The following is a 10,477-nucleotide window of genomic DNA, read 5'->3' as shown; positions in this document are numbered from 1 at the left end:
ATACTACAAAACGCCTATAGGCAAAAATGAACAATGATTTCGCCTACCATCATCACCGTCCAAAATTCATGCACAGTCACAATTGTCGTGTAGTGTTTCATTTTACATATTTTTTCTACAAATCAGAATAATCTGAAATAAATTGACCAAAACACCCCCAAAAAGTTTAAGGGGTATTTTGGTCAAAAAAATTTACGAATTATTTTTTTATATTTTTATTAGGTGTGCCTCCCTTTGGACGGTGATGAAGGTAAGCGAAATCACCGTGCGATGAACTTTAAACGGTGATGAGGGTAGACGGAATCACCGCTCATTTTTGCCTATAGCCATCGAGAAGACTTTTATAAAAATCACCGTTTATATTTTTAAATCTAATAAAAATATATAAAAAAATTATCCGCTAAAAATAAATTTACCAAAATACCTTTGAAACTTTTGGGGGGTATTTTCGTCAATTTTTTTCATGTAAAATATTTTTTTTATAATTTTGGAAGATGCTCCTATTTTTTATGAATACACTCTCTAAATTTCAAGTCATTTCGATTTGTAAAAAAAAAATGAAACACTATCGAACAATCGTGACCGCGTGATGAACTTTGGACGGTGATGGGAGTAGACGAAAGCACTGTTCATTTTCACCTTTAAGCGTTGCGTAGTGTTTTCCTATATATATATATATATATATATATATATATATATATATATATATATATATATATATATATATATGTTGAGTAATGATCCTATAAGACCCTCCTACGTGTAGGACCCCAAAGGATCACCATTAAATTTGATACATATCTCTAAAAAAGTTATCATGCACGCGTATGATAACTTTTCTAGTGATATGTGTCAAATTTAATAGGGATCATTTGGGGTCCTACACACATGGGGTGGGAGGGTCTCATATGATCATTACTCATATATATATATATATATATATATGGGAAGGGATATTGTCAGCCCACGGGCTGGCTACTACAGTGTCAGTCAATTGTCCAGATTAAATCTGAGCCAATTTGATTGTCTCGACTATATTTCGTATTTAAAATTTTTTTTCTACAAATCAAAATCACTTGAAAATTTAGGCATACATTCTACTCAAGGCGCACCTAATAAAAATAAAAATATAAATAATTAACAAAATATAAATTAACTAAAATACCCTCAAAAAGTTTCAAGGGTATTTTGATCAATTCTATTTTTTGAATTAATTTTTTAATATTTTTATTAGATTCTATTATATTTTAAAAATAGACGCTCAAAATTTCAAATGATTTGGATTTGTATAATTAAAATACAAAATATAGTCGTGACCATTGAATTGGACCCAAATTCAATCTAGGCCGATGGCTGACATTGTAGCTGTCAAGCCGTTGGCTAACAAGATTTTTTCCCTACATATATATATATACTCCAAAACTTGAAATCCATTTTTTACTGATGTCCATGTATCTTGATGTCGAGAAGATCAATTTGAGGATATTTGGGCATCAAAACCACCTCTTCTAGTGAAATTTTTTAGGTAGGCTCAAATTTGATTGTTTAGAGCCTCAGCTCTATATAAACTTTTCGCTATATATATATATATATATATATATATATATATATATATATATAGAGAGAGAGAGAGAGAGAGAGAGAGAGCTGTCAGTGGTATTAATTCTGCAGTTCTGTATGAAACATTAAGTGAAGAGAGAATATGGCATGTTTCCGTGGGAGGATGCTATGCATTAACTATTTGGGCAAGGGCTACTTGGATTTCTCTAATCTGAAATTTAGAGATCTACCCAAGAATCACCAAATGATTATTTCCAGAAAAACGATTTTGTGTTCTTCACTTAGATCTTGCCCTCCAAAGATTGGATTGCCCCCAGTAGAATTTTTTGGCATTATTTTTTTAAAGCACACAGAATGTGTGATATGAAGTTTTCTTCTTTTGGGTTTGGTCGATAGGTTAAAGAGGTTACATCCCAAAATTTGGAGTCCAAATAGTACTCTTAGCTTAGGTTTTGCTCAACGGAGCACACGGACAGTATGCTCCCACAGGAGCAACATATCTTCTCAGTTAAGTGGGTAACTGGATCACAGTTGTTCTTTAGTTTCGATTTCCTAGTCAACTAATTTATGATTACATGCAGACCTCAACATACCTCAGCAGCCATTTCAGGCATCTTGACATCCACACAGTCGGCATAAAACAAGACCTGCAAATGGACCTGCCCGATAAATAAATAATTCCTGTTGATCAGAAGCCTAGATACCATAAAATACAAGCCAAAATTGCGAAATACCTTATTTAGCAACTTAGTGTTTGATGCATCAGTGGCTAAGATCAGTACACCAAGACAAGTTTCAGAGCCATTACAGAAAGGACAAAGCACAGTCCTAAATACACAGCCATCTTCTTCACACCAAACACCATGGGGCAAATCAACTTCACTGGCACAGCTCTGGTGCAGTCTGTGATCAATTGATAAAACATCACAAATAATGACCTGTACATTTTTTTGTGCATCCTTAGCAATAGATTTTTGTTCATGGGTTTGGGTAGATTCATTTGGAAGAAGGGATGCGACATAGGATTTAGTAGATGAAATGAATGAGCAACTGACAAGGCACTGCTTCTCGACCAACCCCAATTCAGTTTTACATACCCTGCACAGAAGGCAGGCTTCTATGGTGGTAGAACCATCACTAACATTATTGAAACTCTCAGAAAAATGAGACCCTTCATTTTGGGATAAATTTATCAGTTTGGCACCTGTGATGCTCTCTTGGAAATGATCAGCTGGATAAGAACTTGAATCTGTGGATCTAAAGAGCTCCATTTGAATGTGTCTATCCAAATTCAAACTCAACGGGGTTTTCCTTTTGTGGCTCTGAAAATTCACACTCATATTAACAGAGGATGGTTCCATGTTTTCGTCAGGAATGCAGTTCTCATCCACTTTTCTTTCTGGTGTAACACAAAAAGAATATGGATTACAAGAAGGAACATCACATGAAATTGTTTGAGGGATTGATTTGTATGGCATTTGGTTTGACTGCTTTGAAGCATGAACTGTATCCGTATCGATATTTTCAACCTTGACAGTATGAATGGGACAAGTGGTAGAATTTGATTCAGCTAGATTTTCTGTGATTGTAGACTGATCTGGGCTGTCAAAATGTGACACCACATAAGCAGCATCAAAGCACCTGCACCAGGAATTTACAAAGTCGATTATAAACCAAGACCTGCAGTTAAAACAAAAGAAAAAATTACAGAAAGTATACTACAAGTCAATTGCCGATCCCAAATAGTTGGGATAAGGCTCGGATGATGATGATGCTATAACCCAATTGACAACAGTGAAGCATAGCCGATTTAGACCATTATTGCCCTTTGAAATGATGTGATGATGCCGCTAATAGCCTATGCTTTTCTATATTCATATAATCATAATATAGATTCCCATATCTTAAACCATTAGTTGGAGGTATTTACTCGGAATTGCTATGGAGACTATGATATTCGTTGGAGCTATTCTTAGCCTTTTCATCTTCGTGAAATTGTTCTGGGGCCTCAACTTTGCTGTTTTCATTTAATTGAAAAAAAGAGACAACATCATTCTTCAGATCGGTCAAGAATTTGCCCAAATTGCCAGTTTTTGTGTTTGATTCCTTAATGCCTTCCTTGTTACTAGTCCTTGATGTCTTTGGATCAAAACTGCTACCACTTCCATTGTGATTACTTAGGTCATCAGATTCCTTGTTTTTCGTCCTCGGCTTTTTCTTAGTTGCAGCATATGATGTCAAAGGAGATGAATCTTCATCATCTATGACACAAGTTACGATCTCAGCATTTCTAGCAACTGCATGCCTTCTGTGCACCTGCTCCTGTTGCAGGGACCAGATTCCACAATGATTTAGAAGAACAAAGACAACAATTGTGAAAGACCAAATAAAATGAAAGAAAAAAAAAATTCCAGGAAAACGCTACCGTGGAATATAAATTATGACCTCAACATTTAAAAAAAAGTGCTGAAGTCCCTCAAGTGAATTCTCAAAGCTGTCATATCGCCTGATTGACTTCCTCAACCATTTTGAGATATAGTTTAAATTCCCTTCTCTTTTCAATCTTTCATCTGTTTTGAATCAAACAGTTACATAATCAGGTACATGCACAGCAATTAGTATGAATGGAAAATGAGACATATAAAGGCAAGTTTGAAATAATCAAAGACTAAGAAGAAACAAATCTTGATTGGAGAATGGAGTACAAAAAAATCCGGCACAATAAGTAAATGAAAACTGATAATTCACAACTATAATGTCATGAAAAGAAGAACTAAAAAGGAGCTAATTTGGATAAGAAAATAGATACCAAGTAAAATGACGGCCCCATGGTCAAATCTATGCCGTATACAACGTCCTACAAGAAGAATATAGTAGATTTCAGTATACATCTAAACTGTGGATAATTACATATTCAGGCTAGATCTACAAAAGTAACTGCAAATTAATAATTCCCAACTGGATCAGGAAGCCATCATGGCATCGCTTTCAAAGCAACTATACTGGTCACAAAGAACAATGACACATCAATTTGCTACAGTTCTTTAAAAGCAACAGAGAACCGATCATCATCATCATCATCAGAGCCTCTTCCCAACTAATTGGGTCATAGAGAACAGATATTGATAGCAATATCAAACTCTAGTAATTTCTGCATAATAATACAAAACAAAACCAAAATACACACAATGTTTTTATTAATACCCCGGGTATAAATCAAAAGGTTAGGATTGTGAGATATAAATCCAATGCACTATCATACTGCAAGCCTAAGCGTATAATAAATCCAATTCCTTGAGAAGATTTCACATGAATTTTCCCAAACAAAAGGAATGTCGAACAGTTGTTGATTAGAATTTTGAGGGACGAAAGAACCAGGAAAGCAAAGGGATGAGCCAAAGGCGAAAATAGATGTAAAACTATATTAAGCTTATGTCATATGAATTTTAACTGCACTTATCAGCCCAGGTATGCCAAAGATCAGAAAGCCTTCGTCTGCAGGGATATCCTCAACTGTAGGTCAGAAGGTGGTAGAGATCCCAAAGTGCTCTTGCGAGCAACTAAAGGTAGCTCATGGTTGAGGACTTAGGCAAATTTGATGAACTTATTACACAGGTTTCTCTCAAAAACCAAAATTGGGAGCACTTTTTGAAGCATATTCATTGATGTGCATTTCCCTCCTCTCAAAGACGGCATAAAAGTCCAAATTTCAACTGTGCCCAAGTCTTAAGTAAATGCAAGGAGAACCCCCCACCCAAAAAAAAAATCAACAAAGACAACAAAAAAAAAAAAAAGAGAATTACTATAAAAAGTACATAAAGTTGTAAATCCCTAAAGAATATCTATCTGCCAAGTTCCCAGGAAGGGACATCCAAAGCATCACTAAATTGTACTGTTCTTTCAACAGAAGACTCTATCCAGACATTGTGTGGTTGAGATTTAAATGATTTTTGTCAATACAGCGACAAACACCACCATTTTTATATTTTACAAATGTGGGAGAAGTTGGAGGGCCTGACTGTTTATGCATGGACTAAACAGGCACTGTTTACTCCACATTGAAAGTATATAGAATATACCAAGCCATCATAGCAGTCACTGACTCCTCACAAATCAATCATGTAAAATCATGGTCCACAACACAATAAGGAGAGTTCATGATGCACTTGAATAAACACACTACAATTCATACAAACCATAGTTTCAACTCTCAAAAAGCACAGAGTCGTCGTGGAACCACATGACACTGTAACTCATTATATGACGAATCCAGGCAAAGACAAGATATGAATCACACATGTAGTTATTGGATGCATACAGACAAAGATGCAAAGTAGAGTATGTGTTCAATTGCTAATATCAGCAATGCAAAAACTGTTTCCAAGGACATGAATTAAATAAAAATAGACATGGGAAAGTATTAAAATAAATACCATAAGGAAAAACTACAAAGGAGAACAGGGACATGAAAAGCATTAAATTTTTACTTCAGTAGATACTGATATTGCGATACATTTGTAGCAAAACTAGAAGGCATCTGAATTTGGGGAAAGCTCTCTAGAAAGTAAACACCAAAGCTATACGACTGCCCAAGAACTAAATGGAGTGAAGCATACAATTTTAAATGTGAAGAGAAAACAATCCAAGAGTGGATAACTATTCGGTGCAACCTGTTCTGGTTGTGCTGCTAAAGCATATGTCTATAAATTAAAGGAGGCTGGTTCAATCCATGAAACATGCCACTAAAGTATATCAAGAAGTAAATAGGAAATTGGTTGAATCTATGACGCACCTGCAGCCTGATTCAGAGCACGAAATGCCTGCTGGCAATACCACTCATTTCCAGGGAGAAGCTTTTTTGAATTTCTGTATTTATCATTATAACTCTTCTTCAGCACCACTTTGATGTCACTTCTGCAATAACATAGAACTGAGTTAGCACCAAGTAGCATAAAAAAACCTTCAAAACAAGAGCCTACATTTGGAATCAAGGACACTTACTTGTTGGGAAATGGAATGCCAATAATAATCTAATTTGAGTAAAGGAACACCTAAAATTTTACCACCATGAAAAATTATGAATGTTGATGGGGTGCAGTGAATTAATCAATCCAAACCCATTTATATCAGTGGGTAACAGATTTACATCAGATCTTTTTCTTTTTTTTTGGGTAAATGTTTACATCAGATTTCAATTATCAAGAAACATATGTACGCTGAAGCAAAATAACAAGATATTTTGAGAGAGAAAAAATCAAAGAAATCTGTGAAATTGGAATATGGCATTAAGGATACAACCGCCCGAGCATTTTCATCAGAAAAATTAATCCCTTCAGAGACCTGCAAAAAAACAAAAGGATCAGCGATCTCATCCTGATATGGTACAGAAAATACTGCCAATAAAGTTAGCCAATTCAAAATCTAATAATTTGTGACAAAAGATTAATTAAAAATGTAATCCATTCAAGCTTTTTGTTACATTACAGATGACCAAAGTGCGCCAGCAGCAATAATTAGGAAAATCATGCCATGAATCCTGTGTTCATATTTGACACTTCACAAAGACTCCTGAATTACTAGTTTGTCATGCAATTAAACAAAATCAAAACGTATGTGTCAGAATCACCCACCAACATCTAAGAAGCTTAACAGAACAGATAGAGAAAAGAAGAGAAAGATGCATTAATAATTCAAGTGGGTAAAACAGCACCCATGGCATGTTTCAAGAACTGGGGTTTAGAAATGCATAAGAAAATAAATAAAATGATCCTTTATCAACAAAGAAATGATCTACCATGATCTCAAAATGGTAAAAGAAAATGTACCTTCCCTCAACACTACAATAAAGGGCGTCATGAAGGGACTCATTTATTGTCCTTTTTATCAAGGGATTTAGTTTTTTTATTTTTTTCACTTTTAGGGTAAAATTAGGGTTATTTGGACTTCTAATCATTTTATATTATGTTAGGGTATTTATGTCTTTTGGGTCTCATGCAGAATGCAGTGGCAGTTTGGTCATTTTATAGTTTTTATTTTAGTTAAGGTTATTTTAACCCTTTTTTTAGATGTATTTTAAGTCATTTTTTTAAGTAAAATATGCATAAAAGGAGAGAGGAAGTCCAGCCCTGTAGAGTGGCTGTTTTCGAGAACTTTGTAAAGAAAGAAAGACCCTAGAAAGGGCTTCTTGAAGTCCTTAATTGGAGGGGATATAGAGAAGGCTTGGTAGTACCGGCCAAGGTGTCTGCCTTGAAGGTACTCTTGAATTTCCTCTCTCATACTTCTTTCTTTCCCTTCTTACTTCTTTTCTTTCATTTCTTTCGCTTCTTTCCTCTTTTCATTCCTTTTGCTTCTCATTTGTATCAATTGATTGGACTCCTCAATATTCTTCCTTTATTATCAAAGTTTCTCTTTTTCCTTACTTTTTCTTTTTTCTTTAATTTTTATTAGCTTTTTTTTCCTAGCCTCAAAACCAGCAATTATTCCCCCTTAAAAATCCACTACAACCTTAAAACTAACCCTTAGGCCCTAGATTAACCTAAATAAATCCCGTGAAACCTTAACCCTGATTTCACTTTTAAACTGAAGACCCTAATTTTTCACACCTTATTAATTGCAACATCCTAGAACTAGTTGTGGAGACATTCTGGAATTAATTTAAAATTATTCTACACACTTCCTCTCTCCGTGCTGTGGAAAGTTTTAATTAGTCCGGTATTTGGCTATTTCTCCATAAGGACAGCTTTCAATCTATTACATATTCAAAATTTCATCTCTCAAAAATTAAAATATATTCCTAAAATTGCGTCTTGGTTTTTGTAAGTTTGTTTATTCAGTTCATGAATACCAGCTGAATTTGTAAATATTTAGCCTCAATTTAATTCAAAATGTTCTCCAAAGTGTTTTAGGGCCTTAAAATCAAGCGTGGCCGACCCCAAGTTACATCAAAAAACAAAATCAAAATGCACGTGTCAGCATCACCACACCAATATGTAAGAAACTTTACAGAAAAGATGAGGAAAATAACAGAAAGATGCAATACATAATTCAAGTACGCAAAACGTCTTCCATGGCATGTTTCACGAACTGCAGTGTAGAATGCATAAGCCAAGAACTACAGAGTTCTTGGTCTCAAAATGTTAAAAGAAACAATTTCCAAAAGAACTACAATGATCTCGAAATGTTAACAGAAAATGTACCTTGCCTCGACAAACTGCAAGAAAGGCAGCTCCTCCCTTCTGGGGATTTGAAACATACTCATGAGAAAATTGAAATTGTCTGTTGTGACCCTTTTTTAGCTTCCTAGGTACAACTCTTTCGAATCCACGAATTGAATCATAATAGCCCTTGAGAACAGAATGAAAGTCATCTTGACTTCCTCTTGGCTCTAACAAAACACATTCAAGGAAAGCATGTAATCAGCATGTTTGATGACATATTCAAAAGAAAAGGGTGTGGAGATGCCATGGACGAGAATAGGAAGCATTAGTGTCTATTCAAAGCAAAGAAACATTTTTTTCTAAAACATTTCGTCAAAACCTCATAAGATTAATCATTGGGAAGAAAGCAGGAACTCATTTATTAAGCACATTGCTAAATGAAACAGCTATGGGAAAAATTTCTATTCTAATGTAAAAGGATAGGAAGATCCAGGAGTTTCTTAGCACAAGCCAAATGGACTAGGACAAATGTGAATTCACCCCATTCACTCATGCAGGCTGCAACATAAATAAAAGAATAACCATTGTGAATGATCAAGGGTGATAACCTTTTCGTACCATTCTAAATGCCAAAGCAATAGTTAAGAAGTACCAACTATCAACTACAAGTAGACCAAGATTGCAGAACTAGAGAAACTATTACCAACAAATAGAGGTTTTATTGCATTCAGTCGAGACCATTGACCGGTTTGACTCCATCGGCTACTGAGCTTGTCCAGCATCTTATAGCTGGGGAAGAATATGAGAACACCACCAGGGACTATCTTACATATCTCTTCTAAGGAAGAACCAAGTGAATCCTTCATTATCAATTATTGGATAATTAGTTGTCATCTAAATATGCATAAGTTCCCCATAATCAAATACACATGCCACAATACCAGATCAGCATACCTGAAAAGCAAAATCATCCGATGTTTTATAACTAGCATTCAAACACATCTTCCCTGGGCCATGAGAGATCACAGCAGCCCAAAGCTACAAGCAAAAAATCGAAGAAAATGTTCTCAGGGGTCAAGCGACAGAAAGAACTCTTAGTGACACCATCCTCCAGAATATCAGTATCAAAACTTTAGAATCAATGAAATGGACTACAAACCTGAGACTCCATGTCAATCACATGTTGAGCTTCAATGGATATTTCAAATGGTATTCCAAGTTCAGATGCAAAGGAACTCATAGGCGAAAGGGTTCTACATCATTGCAATTTGCAAAGAGAGCATTTAAATCCAATAAGGAGAATAAATCAATGACATTGGTAAACAAATCCTTCTAGAAAAGCGACAAGGTTAGGTTTAAAATAAATGGAAAATAGAAACATGCACATGCACAAACACCTATGTTGCCTGGACACAAGTGTGGGTGTGGGTGTCAAACATGGGCACAGAGCATTAAATTCCAAATGACATGAATGTGTCCAACATGCATGTCAACATGACAAGTTACATGCTTACCAAAAGGTCAAACACATTGATTTCAGACTTTTTTAGAAGATTGAAGATGTATGCATGCCATAGAGACAATTCATTGCCAACTATTACTCTTTATAATGCCACAGAAACCATTTGTAATGCATTGATAAGAGGTGACATGCTTTAAAAAACAAAGCATTATGTGGGTCACAATACAAAAGATGTGACCAAAAAATGTGGGCAACAACACTATCCCAACACTTTTATTTGGGGAAATGTAACAAATAT

At 35.1% G+C, this 10,477-nt stretch overlaps 1 protein-coding gene across 33 annotated transcripts in view; it reads right to left on the bottom strand.

Moving 5' to 3' along the window:
• LOC18445527 (RAD3-like DNA-binding helicase protein) overlaps positions 1-10,477 on the bottom strand; it is a 30,672-nt gene that overhangs the window by 6,334 nt on the left and 13,861 nt on the right. For 11 of the 33 annotated variants that reach the window (XR_016041146.1, XM_088847471.1, XM_088847457.1 and 8 more), the window contains 12 exons: positions 9,877-9,970; positions 9,672-9,755; positions 9,421-9,577; positions 8,757-8,944; positions 6,856-6,900; positions 6,562-6,590; positions 6,353-6,474; positions 4,370-4,417; positions 4,006-4,130; positions 3,491-3,882; positions 2,295-3,201; positions 2,154-2,219 (listed from right to left, as the gene is read on the bottom strand). Coding sequence is in view for 18 of the 33 variants with exons in the window: in XM_088847471.1 (XP_088703597.1) it covers positions 2,154-2,219; positions 2,295-3,201; positions 3,491-3,882; positions 4,006-4,130; positions 4,370-4,417; positions 6,353-6,474; positions 6,562-6,590; positions 6,856-6,900; positions 8,757-8,944; positions 9,421-9,577; positions 9,672-9,755; positions 9,877-9,970 (2,257 nt within the window). In the remaining 15 variants the exon portion in view is untranslated. Of the gene's footprint in view, positions 1-2,153; positions 2,220-2,294; positions 3,202-3,490; positions 3,883-3,985; positions 4,131-4,369; positions 4,418-6,352; positions 6,475-6,561; positions 6,591-6,855; positions 6,901-8,756; positions 9,276-9,420; positions 9,578-9,671; positions 9,756-9,876; positions 9,971-10,477 lie in introns of all 33 variants that reach the window. The other 22 variants (XR_016041148.1, XR_016041147.1, XM_088847462.1 and 19 more) reach the window with 8 other exon arrangements.

This window comes from Amborella trichopoda, chromosome 9 (genome assembly GCF_054954075.1).
Source record: "Amborella trichopoda isolate Santa Cruz 75 chromosome 9, AtrichopodaSantaCruz75HAP2 v2.0, whole genome shotgun sequence".
NCBI classification, from domain to species: Eukaryota; Viridiplantae; Streptophyta; class Magnoliopsida; order Amborellales; family Amborellaceae; genus Amborella; species Amborella trichopoda.
This window is presented reverse-complemented; position numbering and strand designations above follow the sequence as displayed.